Source organism: Astyanax mexicanus, chromosome 14 (genome assembly GCF_023375975.1).
Source record: "Astyanax mexicanus isolate ESR-SI-001 chromosome 14, AstMex3_surface, whole genome shotgun sequence".
NCBI classification, from domain to species: Eukaryota; Metazoa; Chordata; class Actinopteri; order Characiformes; family Acestrorhamphidae; genus Astyanax; species Astyanax mexicanus.
Genome location: NC_064421.1, coordinates 18225033 through 18245861, shown reverse-complemented (window position 1 = coordinate 18245861; position 20829 = coordinate 18225033). Strand labels below are relative to the sequence as shown.

General features: G+C 37.4%; 1 protein-coding gene across 9 annotated transcripts in view; it reads right to left on the bottom strand.

The window, feature by feature from the left end:
* Positions 1-20829, bottom strand: part of cdc42bpaa (CDC42 binding protein kinase alpha (DMPK-like) a) — a 55401-nt gene that overhangs the window by 25669 nt on the left and 8903 nt on the right. For 5 of the 9 annotated variants that reach the window (XM_049464108.1, XM_049464111.1, XM_049464109.1 and 2 more), the window contains exons 2-8: positions 19124-19215; positions 15653-15736; positions 14476-14571; positions 13990-14138; positions 2164-2257; positions 1481-1522; positions 50-250 (exon numbers count right to left, since the gene is read on the bottom strand). In XM_049464108.1, the coding sequence (XP_049320065.1) occupies positions 50-250; positions 1481-1522; positions 2164-2257; positions 13990-14138; positions 14476-14571; positions 15653-15736; positions 19124-19215 (758 nt within the window). The remainder of the gene's footprint in view (positions 1-49; positions 251-1480; positions 1523-2163; positions 2258-13989; positions 14139-14475; positions 14572-15652; positions 15737-19123; positions 19216-20829) is intronic. The other 4 variants (XM_022672976.2, XM_015606522.3, XM_022672977.2 and 1 more) reach the window with 1 other exon arrangement.

The following is a 20829-nucleotide window of genomic DNA, read 5'->3' as shown; positions in this document are numbered from 1 at the left end:
AAAAATATGTTTTGAACATTCAATAATGATAAATAACATAACAACCTACCTTGTGGTTCATGATCTTGCCGTAAGTCTCCACCAGGGATTCAGCATAGAAGGGGGTTTCCCCATACAGCATTTCATACATGCAGACGCCCAGGGACCACCAGTCACATTCAGGGCCATATTTGCCCTTGCCATCCTCCATGGCCTGCAGGATCTCAGGAGAGATATAATCTGGAGTGCCAACTGCCACAGAAGACTGCACCTAAAAGTATACATAATACAGTATTAGTACCATGGTGGAGAAATGCATAAATTACAACTCAGACAGCATTGGAGCTTTGCAAGAAACCCCAGTAAAAATCTACCTTATTAAACAATAAATAATCATCTAGAAATTAGGCTTAATCTAGATAAAAGGTGATTTAGCACTAAACTTTGCACATGACAGAGCAGCTCCTGCCCTGTGTGATGGAGACAGGATTACAGGGATTGTCGTATATAGGTGTTGTTTTAAAGATTGTTATTTCTGCTAAAAGTTAACCTAAAACGTCATTAGATTTTCACTAAAAAGTCCTAAAAGTAGATGAGGAGAACCAATTCAAACAAATAAGACAAAATATTACACTTAAAGATACACACAAAGTTGATCACAAATAGATATTAATTCTGGATAGATTGTCCTCAATATATTAAGTACAAGGTGTATTATTTTTATCTCATTCGTTTGAATTTCTCACGATGTACATTTAGGACATAAAATCTGAAATAAAAAAATGACAAACATTTAAAAATCCCTTTACATAAAATTAGGTTTTTGTGCTGCTGAGTAATGCAAAATACTGTAGAATCTGCTGAACCAGTTCCTTGCTAGCAGTTTTGCAACAACTGATAACAGAAAAACTAAAGCTCCTATATCTAAGAACATATCCAGTCAGATTTAATAATAAACTCAGTAAGCGGCTGATGCTGAAAAATAAACAAATAAGTTCTTTCTGAGCTTTGAAACCCTCAGTGTTCAGGAAAGCCTCTCCGTTTCCACATGTATCATAACAACAAAATGCAAATGCGTAGAAGCACAGTAGTTCATGCTCTCACATTGCAAAACACCAGCAGAACCGAGGCTGGCTTCAGTGAAAAACAAGTTTCACAGCACTGTGTGTATTTTTTTTATCTCAAGATGAATTCTTATAGAGCAGCCAGGCCTGTGAGCAGAGAAGACAGGACATAGAGCTGAGAGAGAGGAATCCCTGGTGGAGGACAGGGGTCCTTGCACTCTCCGTCAGAACCTCAGAACTGAGCAGGCGGAAGCCAGCTAGAGTGAAGCCTTTGTGCAGACGTGTGCAGCTAGAAGAATTTGTGGAAGTGAGGTAATAAATTAACCATTTCTTCTGCAGTGACAGAGTCCTACATGTACACACAGACACGCATAAAACCACACGTGAACAGCTCTAAGCACGCACGCGTGAGCATGCTGAGACACGCGCGCACTCACTCTTGTCTTGTCGGAGGAAAGGGGGAAATCCTGCCGAGCTGTCTGTGACAGGCCAGAAAACAGCAGCAAATTTCAGTTTAGGGTCAAAAAAGACACTCTCCTTACTGTGCCGCAATAAACGCTATGCACTAAGATTTTCCACTGAAGTTCATAAATTGCCTTTGCAACTTCTCTCTCCCAGGTGTTCATTATGAGATTTTACAGAAATTCTTCTTTCTTTTTACATTGGCCTTGGAAAAATGGGCTGTCAGATGTTTCTTATTAAGTTTGGAAAGCTTTTATTTGCCTGGAATTAAACAATACCTCTGTGGTTGTATACAATAGCTTAAATTTGCATCATTATTATTGCACTATTATTACAAGAAAATCTGATAATTTTGTGTATTTTGTTTTAAAATCCTACAGATTGCGTCAGAGTGTGCATTTCAATGTTTCTGCATCTTCTTGATGCACCTGTCTCTTCATGCATACACTCAAATTCTAGACTGCAACCTGCTGAAGCCTAGAAGTCGTATCCAGTGAATCCTAGATGAAAAGGTTGTAAGATGTAATATATGCTATAAATCTAAGCTCATGAATAACATTATCAAGCCCTAAAACAAATAATTTATAATTTTTACTTTTTCTGTTACTAAATGTTCTGTTTAAAGAGTTAAAATCTTATCTAAAGTGCAGATACTTACCGTTCCATCCTCCATCAGTTTAAGGCAGGAGCCAAAGTCAGCCAACCGAATGTGTCCGTTTACATCCAATAGAATGTTGTCTGGCTTGATGTCTCTGCAAGACAAGAGGAGATTGTTCAGTACAATATATATATATATATATATATATATATATATATATATATATATATATATATTTTTTATATATTTTTTTTTTTATTTATTTATTTATTTATTTTTTTTGCTTAAAATGAACTAACTGGACCAAATGTGCACAATTTAATAAAACACACAAATCTCGGGACATACACTGGTTCAAACTTGCATGTGTGAAAATGCCCTAAAATGAATCATGCTTGTATAGATGCTCCTTTGAAAACCTTTTTGATGTTAAATTTTGTGGTCAAGAGGACACAGAGGAGTTTCTCCTTTAATGACCTATCCATGAGAGTCATATCTGTACAGGCAGCACAGCACAGCAGAACAGTACACCACCACTCCAAACCTACTAAACCCTCTTTTGCAGGTAAATAGTGGGTGAGGATTGTGAGGATTAATTTAATTAACAGCCAGACATCTAGGCAGCTGCTAACAAGAAACAATGTAATACTGTAAGCATTGCAATATATTGTAATTGATTAAATCACATTTTGGGAAAACTATCATTGTATAAAAACACAATTATATTTCTAATTCTGAGTAAAAGAAAGGTTGCCTTTTAATGCAATCAAAACAGTGGGATCTAATGGCAGAGTCCAGTTGTGCTAGCTATTGGTGGGGGTCTAAACATAACACTAAATGAACCAATATCTGCTACCAATCTTTACATGTAAGCTAATAATTAAAAGTCGATACTGTGTTTTTGAAAATGGATACACAGTATGCAAAACAAAATATTACAATACTAACAGTTATATTTATACATATTAAAGCAAGTACATAACTTCAGTATTACCAATATACAGAGGCTGATAAAAACATGACCCTGATGCATTATAGCTAATTGTCCAACTGTTCTCTTTATGTCAAGTAGAAGTTGTTTATTTTTGTTACTGAATAATTTGTAATAATTATCCCAAAAATTCAAAAGGATCAACGGTTAATGGCCAGCTCTCCAAATACAGGAAAAGTTTAAGTATAAATTTTCTATAAAAGTATAAAATTTCCAAAAGTGAAGCAGCATTAACAAATCAATTTAGCCCAAGCTTAGTCTATGTCTGGTATATAACATATATATTGTGTATGGTATATAAACATATATTCAAGACATAGACAAGTGATTAGAAAGGTAAGAGTGGTGTGAGCCAAACACCCAGGTAAAATTAATTTCTTCACTTATATTAGAGGTAGAAAACCTCAGTGTGTCGCCACCACATCCAAACTCATTAGTAACAATCAATCAGGACAGCTAGTACCACCAATAGAAAAGAAGATAGAAAGAACAGTTCTTTAACTAAAAACAATCTAAATGTAAGGAATGGAAGAAAGGCAGACACAGAATGTTCTATATCAGATTGAAGATGAAAAATAACAGTTATCCAGAACAGAACAGAACATGATGTTAAGCAAAGCGATGGAACAATAAAATGATTTTAACAGGCTGCACAAAATACATGTGACAAAAAAAGCCTGAACTATTAAATACATATATACTTCTTGTTTATTTGATATTCTTTATTTTGCTGCTGACAGCTATTTATCCCACCCAGTCACTAGGATTCCCCCTATCGCTTGAAATGCTCGCAACACTACGAGGGTGAGGACAGACACATGATTCCTCTGATACACCATTACTTTTCTAACTGCAGAAATACTATTCAACCCATGTGTTTAAAGAAAAGTAACCTACTCTATATCTGTATGTAAAAAAAAACTGGGGCGCCGAGTGGTCCAGTGGTCTAATGCGCTGACACTGTGACACTGTGGTCGCAGGTTCAAATCTCATTCATGTAGCTCTGCTATCAGCTGCCTTGTGCCCAGAGGGAGCACAATTGGTCTTGCTCCCTCTGGGTAGCAGCTTGTAAAAAGGGGTGACTGACTGACTTCACATGTGTCGGAGAAGGCGTGTGCTCGTCCGCACACTCCTGGGGTCGCAGGCGCCACTGGAGATAGGGAAGCACAAAGGGATGGGACAATTGGATAGCCAAAATTGGGAGAAAATGGGAAAAAAATAAATAAATAATTTTTGTATCTATTTTTCTGGTGTTTGTTATGCTTGGGTAATTCAACAGGGGGCAAATTACAGGTATCTAAATTTTATTTTCTTACTTATTTCTAATTATAATAGAAATCTTTAAGAATTATTTTATCACGCTTATGTTTAATATGTATTAAATATGTATTGAACATCATACACTTAGCCTCAAATGATTAAAAATAGAGCAACTGGCGTCAAACTATGATGTTCTATGCTTTTTTACTACCTTCTCCAGAGAGTTACCATCTACACATTTGTGAAGTCAGAGCTCCTCTTGCCTGCAGCTGACAGCCCCACAGAAAGCGGGAGGCCGTGCAGTAGTTTGGACTGGTTCACATCTCCACCTCATTAGAGACACTGTTTATTTGTTCCTCCTCCTCTCTGTCTGCTTTCCCTCACTGTTTACAAAAAGCTTCAGCTACTGTGAAGAGCCTGGCCCAAGAGAATACAGTGCAGCATTCACACGCAAACTACAGAGTGAGAAGGAGAAAAAGAAAGAAAATACGCTCTGCTCTTTAGCAAACTTCTTCAAAAACAGAACATCTGCCCTTCCGGCATTCCTCAACTCAGCAATCATGAGTCAGTAAAAGATCCGGACTGATACACATTCCAGCTTTTACCACAGAGTGTCCCAAACAAGAACACTTCTGACAGTCTGACCAGTCACAGCAGTTTAATCAAAACCCTTACAAACCAATTTTACCTAAAAAGTATTACACTATATTGCAAAATATATTTACAATACTAAATATTTTTATATACTGTTTTACACTTTGTACACATAACTGCTACAATACATCTATTTAAAAAAAAATTGGTTTTATAAGAAGTCCAGTTGTTCAGTGTGCAAATATTAACCCTCCTGTTATCTTCAAATTTAATAACACCTTTATTCTCTGGTTCGACAAAGACTCCAGCAATTTAAACCTCCAGAAAATTAATATAATTACCTTTAAATAAACATGTTAGCAAAGTTTATTAGCCAGTTATTTCATGTTCATTTAATACATTATTAGCAATTCTGGCATTATTATAATGTTATATTAGTATTATACAAGTTTTATAAGTGTTGTGTTGTTAAGTTAGGGCCTAAAATGAAGGAACATTTAAAAAAGGTTATAAAACTGAATGTCATAGTGACCTCTACATGACTACCACATAGATGTGTGTAAAATATTGATATTTCTTATGTTTTATGCATATTAAACAGCCTTAATAAAAAATAAAATATTGTAACATTTCATTTATGTATTGTCTTCATTAAATTAAGAAAATACAATAGATATGAATCACAAAACTAATGTCAATATTTTTTTTAGAGACTTAAAAACTATAAACATTGAGTGGGGTCAAATTGACCCCAAAGATAATAGGAGGGTTAAAGAAACAAAACTCAATAAATACCATTATATTGAATTGTGTAAAGCTACTGAATCACATACTAAACTAGGGCAACTCTTACACAGTCAATCCACAACCACAGCATCACTGTTAAAGACTACAGAATCTTTTTCTCAATGCCAACAGCCAACTGTTACTAAAGGTGTGGTATATGAATCTAGAGAAAGACTGTTGCTATTTAAAATCAGCGGATTATTTTTCTCTTCTAACACTGTGGCCATGTCCTAATCAACATCAACAAAAAATACATGAAATACATTGTTGGTACAAATGTACCATTCTAACACAACTATTCTAATAATTGACTATGGACAGATTGGGCCAAATTTAGTTGTGATGCTATAATGTGACAGACCGTTCATACCCACTGAAACTCCACTATAACTCAGCAGCCCAGCAGGTGGCAGCTCTTAACCAAACACATACAACAGCACCCAGCCCTGTGAGGTGGGGTGTTGTAAGATGACATCACTTCCCCATGATCTGCAGGTGTAACATCTCCATCATCTTGGCAAAATTGCCATTGCCATTGTTCTTTAAGGCAGTGGGAAAGGAGATGGGGGCTACTATTACCTCAACCTCAGGGCCAGGGATCTCTCCAATGTCACCCCTGACAAACCTTTAAATACTGTTCAAATTTCAAGACATAGTCTTAATGTTACCAATAAATCCAGGATGCACAATACATGTCACAACAGCTACAATCAGAAGCATAAACAACAAATGCACATCATACTGAACAATTTAATAAAAGGCCTTATCAGAGGTGCATCAGGGCCACAGTGAAGTGTGCAGTGCTGTAACGGTTTTGACGGACATAAGCAGATGACAGACATTAGCACAGCTCATTTAAGTGTGATTGATCCCACAATTAGTAACGTGAAGACCACAGTAAAAGGCCATTTCAGCTGAAGGGAAACAAGGGATTAGAGTCTGGTCTGAGAGCATCTGTGTGACTAGAAAAAGTGCACACAGTGAAGCAGCTGGTAAATAGCTTGCTAGGATCAGGTGTCACAGGTGGGCAGGTGGTGGACTTAGCAGTGAGGGGGTGTATGTAAGTCTGTGTGTATGTGTGTGGTCAAGTGTCACTGAGCCTAAGGGAAGCAGGGTGGGTTAAAAATAACTCCTCTTCCTCCTGCACACACTGACCAGACACGCGCTGACTCACCCCCCACCTTCTGTAGCCAAAGCAGTGACCCCTGAAAGAGACCCTGAAGAAACGTCTATGAATCAATCACACAATACGCAACGCATTACTGATAACACCTCCTCTGGTTGGTATTTATCATTTTACAAATGGCTAAACAAGACGTCGCAGAAAACTAAAGAAATATACTTAATATAATAAAATGAACTAGCTGTTCTAAATGTAATCATGTGACAACATGACGCAGACATACTAAACTTGCTCATTCTCTGGTAATTTACCGCTGTCAAAAGATTTCATACTTTTTTTTTTACTTGCAATATATTGAGTATTTATTGTAGGCAATGTATCATAATAAAATCATATCGTACCCTGTGAGTCCCACCCCTACTTGACATACTATTCTCCCCTCAATCTAAACAGCCTGGCCAAGAGAACTAATTAATTTACCTTATACGCTACTGTTTAAGTGCTAAACATTTCCACAATGCGCTCAGACAATCAGGTATAGTAACATAAACATAAACTAAAATATTTTCAAACTGCAAGAGCCAACACACTGTTTCTTGATAAGATTTTTGCCATATGCATTTACTGTACAATAGGTAATCAAACGCATCTCAGATTAAAACCTATTGTAAATAAGGAAGTCAAACAATTTTATAACGCAAATTTAAACAACAATAAAACACTTGCTTTCACATACATAAATATACATACACCACCACATACACAAGCCTTCTCTCTGAATCCACAGACTATTCTCACAACAAGCTGCTTAACAGGAAAACATAAATAAATGAGAAGCCTGTTTCTGGCCTTGGCAGAGCCAGTCACACAACACAGCGGCCAGGCTTACCCAAATTTGGCAGCGTATGCCAGACTAAGGAGCAGGACGCGTCAGAGGCGTGCTAGAGCGTGTAAACACAGGCATACTTGCAGGAGGAACATACACAGGACACTGTTTAATGGTGTGCAAAAAGGGGAGATGACCCATAGAAAGGAGATTATAAATTCTCCAAAAGGAAAAAGTGATGGATAAGACAGACAGAAAATAAAAAAGAGTGAGATCTGACAATAAAAGCAGAGAGAAGAGAAAGAAATACTGCTTAAACATACTGTGCACAAGAGAGAGAGAAAGATAGAGAGAGAGGGAGAGCGAGAGAGAGAGACTGAGGAAAGCTTTAAAAAAATCAGGAGATTTCCAATTAAGGCATGTGTTTGATTCGTGGCTTGTGGCATGCCTGGGAGGTGACTCTGAACGCTTATCGACTCTAAAGCCCTGCAGCAGTGTTTACAGAGACAGGGCACCACGCAGGAGGATGCTTCACTCTCTACATCACTCAGTCCAAGAGCTACAGAGTGAGAGAAAGATAAAGAGAGAGAGGGAGAGACAGAGAGAGAGAGAGAGAGAGAGAGAGAGAGAGAGAGAGAGAGAGAGAGAGAGAGAGAGAGAAAATACGCCACACATTCCCAACACACACCCAAAGCCAAAGTGAACAAGAGGAAGAGAGCAAAGGAGAGTGTGAGCTAGAGAGTAACTTTCCCATGGAGAAGGCAGCATTTACAGCAGGCGTTTTTTTAAAGACAGTAATTTTGTCTTTAAATCAGCAACAGCTAAACACTTCTGCCCTCCAGCGTGACCCAGCATTCCCCTCCTTTGCCTCAATTTGTTATGTCAGTCACCAAACTGAAAAAAAGCTGTCTCCTCCCTCCACAATAATCTTGTTGTGATAATCAGCAATCTTACTCCCTGTTTAAAGGAAAAAAAACATTTTTGTTACAGGCTTTATAAAGTATCTGGAAAAATCATCATTTAGAATATACAAAAGTCGTACTCTATGCACTGTAATCACAATCACAGAACTGAACTAATTTACTTCTGAAAAAGAGGCTGAAAGCTAACATGCTAATGGCAAACTAATGTGTTAAGTTATTTAATTAAATAATGTTAAGTTATGGTGCAACCACAAGTTAGGACACAATCTACCAGACGGGATACACAGTCCTGTCACATTCATGGGGCTCTCTTAACCCACTTGGTTAACTAGTCAGCCATGCTCCTTTTTTTTTTATTTACAATATTCCAGAAAAAAAACACACACACAGGCCCCAACCCTCCCCCACATAAACAGGTTAACCTGCTGACACAACAAGAACAAAGAGGGTGCTATTCAAAGCTGTGCTGCAGGACATTTAGTGCTATGCCATAAAGAACTGGATGTATGCTTTATATACAGCAAACAGAAACTGTGAAGAAGAAAGAGGAAGAAAGCCATCCATCCTTAGACTTAGATACCTACACGATCACCTCAGATGAAATGTGTCTGGTGGCAACAACCGTCACACATCAACTCAGACTAAGAGACTGACAAAGACGCAGACATAGCGAGGGAGGGTGTGAGGGAGAAAGAAAGAATAAATATAGGGTCGGAGAGGGGTAATCCCTTTTAAGACAGCACGACTGATATGTGAAGGCCATCTGCCCTGGCTGCAGCGTCTCCACAGAGCTACAGAGTGAGACAGACCCAATGGGCTCTAAGCCACAGGAGGGCTCAGAGGCTTCACAGCTTACAACCTATTAACACTTCAAGCAGCCAGCAGTCCTGCCCTGCTGCCACACACACACACATACACACACACCACACACACACATACACACACACACACATAAACACACAGACATACATACACACCTTTACATATCTATTTACTGACTCTTGGCTCTCGTAGGACACAAAGAGCCTCGTATCCTGCAAAGTTTGCATCACTTCCTCTGTAACAAGAGAAAAATATGGTTTACCACTTCCTCCTTATGTGGTTTATGAGTTACACCACATCCTGTTTCGATAACGCCTAAATTTCCTTAACAGGTGCTCCTTCTCGCAGTGATTTCTGAGCTAAAGTCTTCAAAAAAGGCCAGAAAAGATATGAAGACCATGACCACCCTATGGACTTAACAAAACCATCTCAGGCGTGCAGAAGAAAGGTGTAAAATATATAAAGTGCCCACAAACAAATCCCTTAAATGTTATTAACAGCCTGTGATGCATATTTTACGGCCTTCTTAGCTAGACTAGTTCATTTCTGGTGACAAAGGATAATTAAGGGGGCTAGAAAATACAGGTCATAACCTTACGACCTCCTGTTAATGTGGGGACATATGGTAAAACTATCACCAAAAACAATATATTAAAATATATATATACATAATATATATTTTACAAACATGTAGTGTTACAAAATTACCAGCTTTTTTTGAGGAGAATTTTGCTGGATGACCCTCCTTCCAATATAATGTCCTAATAAAAAGAACATCACTATCTTGTCCATGTGTCTAACCTCAGTCATGCCTCTACCCTTTAATACAGTCTGTTGGCTAACTAACAGAACTCTATGTGAACAAATGACAGATAGAGATCCTTCTACACAAGTGTTTTAAAAGCTGTTATTAAATTATTCCCTACTGGTCCATTGTGTCTGTGTCAAAATGTTTTGACATATATAATGAAAAATCTAGTGAAAAAATATTCCCCATTAATAGGTTATAAGATGATGTAGAAGGGCTCATTTACTGATTCAGATGGTCATGGGTTGCATTTTTAAAAAAAATCCACAAAACCCAACTAACGAATAAATAGATAGAAAATAAGAAGGGGAGGGTTAAGGTCATTATGTGGTCAGATCAATAGATCACTGCAGATCAATGACAAACACATTATCTCAATGAATCAATAACTGATTTAACCCACAACAACAGAAGCGAATGAAAATGGCTAAAAGACCTCAGATGCACCTCCAATAAATCCACTATTTCTAAAAGATGAAGTCTCAGAGGCTACCCGTTTCACATATGAGACAAACATTATAGTGGTCTGAAAAAAGCTAGAAATATGATGGGCTCTGGACATTGTGGTTGTTCATATTTTCAAGCTTTATTATTCTTGTCCCTGACAGAGGAATTTCCATTGTTTGAGTCTTGCTTGTTTGCGGCTAAAAGCACAGGCCATTGTGTAGGCCGTGACATCATACCGACATCGTCTCTCAGCACCTTTACTATAAAAAAAAGGTTTGTCAGCCTAAGAGTATTACTACATCCAGTACTGCTTTAATCAGAGATTTGACTAAAACGAGAAAAAGCTTAATCATTCTTCAGAAGAACAAACAACAGTATCAATAGAAAACATGGTTCTATTATTCTATTCCATTCTATAGAAAACAAGCCAAAACTGTCAAGATCTTCAGCCATGTTTTTAACCTGTGCAGTCAAACATGTCTACTCATTTGGTAGGATTTCTCTCTTCCCAAAACAAGCCACTCGGACTGATGGCAGTACAGCCTAAAGGAGCATAAGCAAAGAGTTTCTTTGCATCAACTCTCTTACATCACACAATACAAATGAGATGCCTTCTAATGATACAGCAGAACTCTGTTTTATAAAACTCTGGGGAAAAAAGGTGTGCCAATATTAGCACAGTGGGAATTAAGACACATGAGATGAGAAATTATAAGAAAAATTGTCTGTTTTGTTTTTGGAACATACAGGGAACAGGGCACATTCAAAAGCATTTGCACTCTCCATGTTTTCTACAGTTACTGCAGTGGGCCAGTGGTGAGTGAGGGCTAAAAGAATTATAATTTTTACACAACTTTACTTTTATAAGCTTTGCATTATATAGGTAGAGATTTCTAAAGAAATTAGGCTTCCGGCCAACTGGCTGTGACCATTTTTTTCCAACAAAACATTTGGCCCATGGCAGGTGTTAATTTTAGACCTCCGGGAAAGGGACTGAGAGTGTGTATGTGTGAGACACGCAGAACCCTTGATCAAAGACAACCTTACTACCAAGCTTTCCCCATCATCATTTCATTCAAGCAGAAAACATCTGCACCTGAATCAATATTAAGTTGTATTAAACAACAACGGAGAACAGACGGCAGCTGCACAGCTGTACTGAAGCCACAACAACCTCCATTCACATAATTACTTCCTCTGCGCAGGTCATTAACCCCTAATGCATTTCATCAGCTCCACTTCACTCAAGAGTCTCCTTCAGGCTGATCTCAGAGCAGGAAGCTAAGTAAAGGTTAGAGCTCTACTATGCGTTCCGGCTTCACTGTTGTCTTGTCTGTTTCCGTCTAATGGAGAGCTCAGGAATGTGCTGTAGTCCGTCACTACGGCTCCATGTGACTGATGGTGAGTGTTGGGGTTAGGGGGTTGTGGGCTTTGGAGGTCAGTTCTATGCGAGGCTCGGCTGCTCCCTTTTTCCCACAGAGACGCTGGGGCTGCAGGACTGCTCATTCCTGAGGGAGGTCCCGGCATTCCAGCCCAGGACACACACTCACAGGCCCTGCACAGCTGCAGCTGACCACGCCCCGACTCAGAATTCCTCCCGCTCCCTCTAGTTTCTCTCTCTCTGTAACCTCTATCTTTATATTACAAGTTTGTTTTATCCTCTACTTAAAATCTACTCTCTCTCTCTCTCTCTCTCTCTCTCTCTCTTTGCATTTCTCTTTTCCATCCTTCTAATACAAGCACTCATAGATCACAAGACATAAAAAATGCTACAAAATAAAATAAGTTTAGAATAACACATAACATTTTAAAATCTGCTTCCTTTTCTCAATTACAGACAGTCATGCTGAAGTTAAGAACCTTAAAAAAAACAATAAGTGATGAGGTAATGAAATACAAAAAAGCTCTCAGTCCAGCTGCATCTCAGAAGTAACTGACTAGTGGAACAGGGGTGTGTTCTGACAGGCAGTGAAAGACAGGTTGTGCATGCATTCTAACCCAGAGACACACACTGTCAGAACCTAAAACGCGACAATGAGGTGTCAAAATCTCAAACGCTCCTAAGCACTTCAACTAATAGACTTGCCAAATGTCTTCCTTCAAAATAAACATGCACACTCAGTAGCATAGTACAGAATAACACACATTCAGACAGTCTGTGTAAAACAATGCCAGTGCTGAAATGAAAGGGTGTGCCAGGAGGGGCTTTTTCAGTTTGAACTGTCTGTGCTCTATAGCTCTGACTCTGTAGGGTATGACAGCACTGTGGGAACAGATCTGGTGACCTAAGGCCACAAGGTCAGGACATCAGCTGAGCAGACAGAGACAGCAATTCTACAACCAGTCAGGAAGCCTTTCTCAGTCACCCCTAACCGAAGAGATAAAGAGACTAAATAAGCAATAACCACAAGTCACGAGATTTAATCTTACAAATCCGTATACAATCTAAATACAAAAATTTCTGTCTCTGATTTGCCATCCATTTTTAGCAGCAACAATTTTTTAATGTTAACGTTAAAACTAGTTTACTCATTCATTTTGTCAATCACTGTTTAAAACTATGTCTACATACAGTGTAGAGTACATTTAAATGTATGCTAAGCTAATATTACTTGTGAAATGCAAATACCAGAAAAAAGTAGTGTATAAATTGTGCCTCAACAAAATGTCAGCAATTAAATACTGGCACACTTGAACTGGCACAATTGATTCATAAGATGACTAGAAGTTCCCATCCCTACTTAATATGCCTGCCCTGAACAGCCCTTAAACAGAGCCAAACTAAGAGTCCATGACCTGGTCGACTGTCTACTCTCACGACCAAATCGTTAATTGCTATCTTTAACCCCGCTTTCATGCTCCACACTCATAGAACAGAGCTGCTCCACAGCTGCAGCATGAAATTAACAGCCTAGAAATAGATCAGCTCCACCAAAGCCACATCTGAGAGCCTGAGGGCCTCTCTGGAAGAAAGCTCTACAAACATAGCCACTAATACAAATACCAAGCATGAATTGTGCACAGCTCCTAAACGTGCGGTCACTGTAGAAACTGGTAATGTTTCGCCATTTCCTATAATCACTAATTGATTTCAGGCAGACAAGATGCCTTAGAGCATCTAGCAGAGAATACAATGAAACTAGGATGCAGCAAAGTCATAAATCTACCATCTGCTTGTCCAGCAGTCCATCTCACTTTAGGTCACCAGGCATTTTATTCAGTTACAATGACCAGTTAAGCACCCCTGCATGGGCCTGTGGGTTTAGGGCTTGTTGACTTCTAATAGAGCAAATCCTAAAGTCTTACCTGTGGACATAATGCAGCTGATGTACAGAGTCAATGGCAAGAACCATCTCAGCCAGGTAGAAACGGGACATGTCTTCAGGTAAGCGATCCTCAAACTTACTCAGCAGGGTCAAGAGATCACCACCCACATAGTAATCCATTACCAGATACTGCAATTTAAACACACCAGACTCCATATTACATCATCCCCCTATTTTCTTCTTGATTGTTTTAAGGCAGAAAATCAAGGCTACCAAAGAAATCTTTTCATTGTTTTTGACTAAAATTAAAAAGTAGTACTGTGACAGGTTAACATAGACTTCTAAGTATATGTGAGATTTTTGTGGTCAGAGTGTAGAGTGGTCTTAATTGGTTTTGCCCAAGGGAAAGATTTTAGACTACTCCAAATGATTTAAAATGGACTGCACATTGAATTGATATTTTTCCAAATCCTCTATTGCTGAATAATCAAGAGTTCATCTTCCATACACAGCTGCTGTTGCTCACCAAAAAGTTGTCATCCTGAAAGGCATAGTGCAATGTGGTGATCCATTGACTGTCCCCATTTACCAGAACATCACGCTCCTCCCGAAAACATGCAGTCTAGAAATAAAGAACAAATTTACACTCATATAACACTGCACACAAAACAAAAATCAAAAATGCATCCAATGAAAATAAAATTGTCTTTTCGTTCTCTTGCAATCAAGTAGGGTTGATTGGAACAGTAATATTGTATACTGCAGTATTTAAAAATGTTTATTATTTCTGCAAATAAAGACAAATATTTCAAAATGACAATGTGTCTGTTTATATAATGCACAGCTGAATAAACTCTTTCCACTGTGTGAATTTAAGAAAAGCATAGGATGCTTGATGATGTCAAGCTCTGCAAACAGGTGCAGGAAATAAAACAGGACCGTGAATTTGCGAGTTAGTGACATGCAGTTCGAATGAAATGTAAAACAAGCAAAACTGTCTGAAAGATAAGCCTCAAAACAGTTGAAAACAACCCTTTAAAAGTAATTTGAGTCTGAGTTAGCTGGAACATGGACTATGCTGTGGTATTTAGTCTGCTAGCTAACTTATGTAAGCCTAGCTTGCCAGCTACAAGTCCAAACAGGGCAAAACCTAAAGCATTTCACCTTTCTGTCGCTCTCAACACCATTTGCACAACTTCATTTTTATTGTCAAGAGGTGCTAGTAGCTTAGTGACTGTGTGACAGATCCAGCAATGAGAAATGAAATAATTTCAGCTTTCTGTCTTTCATAAGCACTCAATCTGAGTCAATCTGAGTTAGTGTGCAGCTTCTCTTTCCTGATTCTCATCAGTTATAAATTTGTAAATGCAAGATTGACGGTTTAACATTCATTTAATAATTGATTTAAAAGTGTGCGCATAGTTGACTTAGTTTTTTACACTGAACGCAATCTACAACTTTGCATCTGATCATTTTTCAAATTAAAATAAATGCTTCAAAGCCACATATATGTCAAATCATGTGAACTATTGCACAGCTCATGTTACTCCATATTCTAAGGAATACCACACACTACAGTACATTTTTTAGACGGTATGCCTACAATTAAGTTAAGACATTAATCTAATCACTGATATCAGCAATTGATTGAAATCAGATGGTCACCATGAATGCAATAGAAGCAGCAAAAAGTTGGCATCTACCTCAGCTCTTTTCAGCATCTCCCATTTGTTGAGAATCTTCATGGCAAACACCTTGTCTGAATTCTTCACCTTCACAACTGCAACCTGGAATACACAAGAAAAAATAGCTACATTCATTAAAGTGAATCAGACTAGAAGTGAAAGTATTAGTTTTAAAGCAACAAAAATCAGTGTTTACACTTTATTAACTGAAATATTTTATAGCAAAAATGGCAGCAGTCCAGCTGAGTGTAAAGCTTGAGTTACACTGCATCTCAGGTTACTGCAGGCATTCACTGACTGAGGAGGAGAGGTTTGATCAGAAGCCCAGGAGAAAAAAGTGAGCTGGAGCTCAGAAGGAATGACTAAGTACTGATGTATATACCTCCCTGAGAGAAAAAGAAAAGCAAAACTAGGTGGTGATGGTTGTGAACTTTCTTTTAAAGAAAACCCTATTTCATATTCTACAATGAACACAAAACAAACATGCTAGAATGTTATCACTCAATCTCCTCTTTATCAGCTGAAGAGAGGAGTCTGAAGAATGAGATCTGGAGAGTATTTTACACATGTAAGAGTTCCAGAGTGAACAAAACAACTTGTTATTTTGTTGTGCTATGTAGGTATAACCTACAAGCATGAGAGCGTGTGAAATCAAGTATGACGGTCTCTGTGTTTTTATTAGAGTCAAAAGAATGATCAGTCATCTTTTCAGCTTTTATGTAAGTCAGGACATTTTCACTTTTTAGTCCAAGTAAATTGTTTTCCTCTTTTGACATGATCTTTTGGGAAGGTGTGAATAATGTAATCTTAGATGTGGACCAAAACAACAAGGGGAAGTGGTCTTCCCTGATCCCAAATAAACTCACAGGTGGTTTATTTGTGGTGTGAACTTGATCTGACCCCAATCTAACACAGCTATCAGGTGTACTCCGCAGGTTTGAGTTAAATGACTCTGCAGGTGCCGGTTAAACTGGTGTATTATCAAGATAATTACTAATTTAATCTCTGCCATTGCTCCATCTTAAACTGGACAGGAAGATACACTAATTCAGAACACAGCCTTCATCCTGTATTTACTTTATTGTTCTCGCCCCAAACAAATGAATTTAAATCGATACAGTGTTTTTGGAAATATATACAGTATTGCAAAACATAATATTGCAATACTTCGATAAATCAATATTTTCTTACACCCTAACATAAATGAACCAGTATACTGACTTTTGTTAAAAATGTTGAATTTCTTTGTATTTAGTTTTTTTATTTAGGATATTTAGATATTTTTAAATCACAATCTCAATGTCTAAACATTCATAATAGTTGACAGTTCACTGTTGTTTAAAAGTAATGCATAAATATACTATTAAGCTACTGTATTATCATTATATCAGTGGCACACAAAGGTCTTAAAATTACAATAATTTCATTAATCACATCAAATATATTGTCAAAAAACTGGTTATTATGACAGGCCTAATGAAGAACAAAAAAACTCTGATTGTTACAAGTACAAAACAAGCTCTGCACACAGTGATAATTGGCTTCTTTGGAGGCTAATGTTTATACTATAAAGAAGCCTTTCATTTATCCCTTTGCTTTTAAGAAACAGAAAATCTGATGTGACTTAAGCAGAAATCACTCGAAAACAATTTGTCAAATGACTAAATTCATCAGTCATAGTTAAGCAGAGCAGCCATGTCTACAGCGGAAGATTTCTTGATGTACCTTTCTATTACACAAGCACTTAAAAATAGTTTCAGCTAGTAGAAGCTTCATAACAACTCTTGTAGCAATTAATGTATTGATCCAGAATTCACGAAAATGTTAAAACAAACACAGAAGAGAGAACTGAGATGGACATTTGTTTTAAACTACAAGTGTCCAAGCGCAACAACAGTGGGATTCACTCCCTGCTATTTAATAAGCCAAAACAAGCAGTCACTGAGAATTCTGCACATTCCAGCCAGTGTGGAGTTACTACAGTTCGCTTAGACAGTCCATTTCTACTCCTCACTTTTCCCACTTCCAAACTATACGCACTTCCTGACAACAGCCAGGACGCTTTAATGATCAGCTACACTTCAACATGTTTATAAAACCAACGATAAACTCCAGAAAGTGACAGATAAACAGATACAGAGAGAGCAGAAAAACAGTTCAGATAAAAAAAACATTATATGTGCATATATGTGCTTTGTACGATTGCTGTAGTCCAACTAATTACCGAATCAGTTACAGAAATAATTTTTTTTGTTTTGATGACTGTAGCATTCTTCTCCAGCTGTCTACAGTGCCATAAAGTTGGACAGCAGAGACGACTTAAAAAAGAACGCTTGGAGGCACAAAAAAAACAAAAACAGAGCAACATCAACAACATTCCTGCTCCACTCCATTCCCTACAGACCAGCTTGAGGATCATAATGTCCCTTGCATTTAGCTTTCTTCTGAATGCTAGCCACTGGTGAACAGTAAAAAAAAAGCTTTACATCAGTTAAAACATCTGCTTAGATTTTTTTCTCCCCTCAGATAGTGATTAACACATAATGTAATTATATCATGATGATGAATTTATAAAAGAAATCTGAACTGCCCAGATCACTGTCTGTATCTAGAGCAGTGGAAGAAAAATCACTACACTGACAGAGAAAACTCATCCAGCTGTGTTATAAGTTGCACTTTGTGGTATTTAAGCTACAAAAGAACACAAACATTTGAAAACATCCTTAAATTTGTGTTTTATCTGACAATGCTGTAACAGTGTTATTACTATTGTATTATTACAGCATTATGACAATTGTGCTTTATTGATCAGATAACAATACAGTGATTTCCCTTGCAAGCACTATAATTACTTTTAACCTTTTGAATAGAAATCCATTATCTCATTAAAATTTTGGGGCTTGTCCAAACATTTTTATGGCACTGTATACAAAACTGTGAAATCTACATAACATTATGTGAATGCAAAACTGCAGCTTTTCTTAAAACAGATCCACATTTAGAGCCAGAACTAAGATTAGCACATGTATAATGACACTAGCTGCTGGACACTTTGATGCTAGATGCCACACTCTAGAAGCACATCTGGATGTTAGCTCTCCCAGCACGATGATTAAATGGAAAAATATCCATTTGTACCCACAGACAGAACGTAATGCCACATCACTGCTGTCTGAACTGTCTAGTCGCCTGATCTGCAGCATTTCAAAGTGCTGTATCTTAGGGTTAAATAGTAAGTCAATATTTATCATGATCTCAATACAGTCCACCACAGTATATTACAATATTGCTTGAAATGCATTTATACCAGATTATCCATTCTTATTTCACTTTATTTTTTCAGTATGATTCAGCAAAACATTAAACATATGCATGTTTAAAATAAATGTTACTAATGTTACTATAATAAGTGTGGATTTGACACCATGTCAGCTTAGAAAGTACCACTGCTTAACCAAGGCCACATCTTAACAAAGAACGAGTGCCTACCTCCCCAAACGCTCCTCTGCCAATCACTTTCAAGATCTCAAAATCTTCCCTGTGCAGTCTCATCTGCTTCACTTTAGATGTAAATGGTTTAGCTATAAAGAGAAAGAAAATTGCATGTGGTTAGTACACAAAAAAACAAGGCATATATACATTGTTCTTAGCATACATTTATTTTTTCAGATTATCTAACATTTTAATATTGAACAAACATAACATAAGTAAATACAAACAGCACTTTTTAAAAATAATGATTTCATTTATTAAGGGAAAAAAATATCCAACCCAATTGAGCCCTTTGTGAAAAAGTGTTTGCCCCCCCCATAAATTGACTGTGATTAATCAGAAAGATGAGTTTCATTTCACTAGTCACTGATTACAGCCAGCCCTGTATAATCAAGCAATCACTTAAACAGAACCTCTCTGACAACATGAAGCAGCTAAAAAATCTTAAAAAGCAACAAATTATTCCACGATTTGAAGAAATACAGATGAAAAACAAATATATTGACATCTTATCAGTCTGGAAAATGTTACAAAGTCATGTCTAAGGCTTTGGGACTCCAGCAGACCACAGTGAGAGCTGTTTTTTGGTTTACAAATGGAGAAAACATGGAACACTGGTGAACCTGGTATGGACAACTCATCCAAAAGGTCACAAAAAATCCAAAAGAACATTTAAAGAACTGCAGGTCTCACTTGACTTAGTTAAGACTTAAGCTGACCAAAAAGAACACAACGGCCCATCTCACATTTACCAAAAAACATCTTGATGATCCCCAGAACTTTGGGTAAATAGTTTTTTAGAAGTTCAGTGTCCCATTACATCTGGTGTAAAACTACGACATAATTAAAAAAATCAACATCATACTGAATGTAAAACATGGTGGTGGTAGTAGTGTGATGATCTGGGGCTGCTTTGCTGGGCCTGGACAACTTGCTGTAATAAATGGAACCAGGAATTCTGTTTTCCATACAATCCTGAAGAAGAATCTGTTTGTGACCTCAAGCTCAGGCCTACTTGGCTTCTGCAGCAGGACAATGAAGCGCACAAACAGGTTCACCTCTGAATGGATTAAAAAAAGAAATGAAGGTTTTGGAGTGACAAAGTCAAAGTCTGATTAAGATGCTGTGGCATCATCTGAAACAATTGATTCATGCTCGAAAACCCTCCAATGATGCTGAATTAAAACAATTTTGCAAAGAAAAGTGGACCAAAAATTTCTCCACACAGGTGTGAAAGGCTCGTTGCCAGTTATGAGTAAAGCTTGACTGCAGTTGTTGCCACCAAGGGTGGCTTAACCAAGGTATTAGGTTTAGAGGAAAACACTTTTTCACACAGGGCCAGATTTTCTCCCTTTTTATATTTTTGTTTTATATTTATTTAGATTATCTGTTTCTAATATTAAAGTTTGTTTGATAATCGCAGCAGTGTATTTAGTATACATGAATAGTTCAACAAGGTCACTGTCACAAAAGTTCGACCATAATGATATAAAATAATGAAATATATATTTGCAAAATAATTATTTTACAGCTATTTAGATTAATATTTTAATTTGGAGGAAAAACATCACCATAGTTGAAACTACAAAAACATGACACATTTATTATAATCACCTAATGCTATTGCAACACCAAATGTACATATATTATACTTTTTATTCATTTTAAACAGTGTGACAACTGGGTTTTTATAATATCTAGTG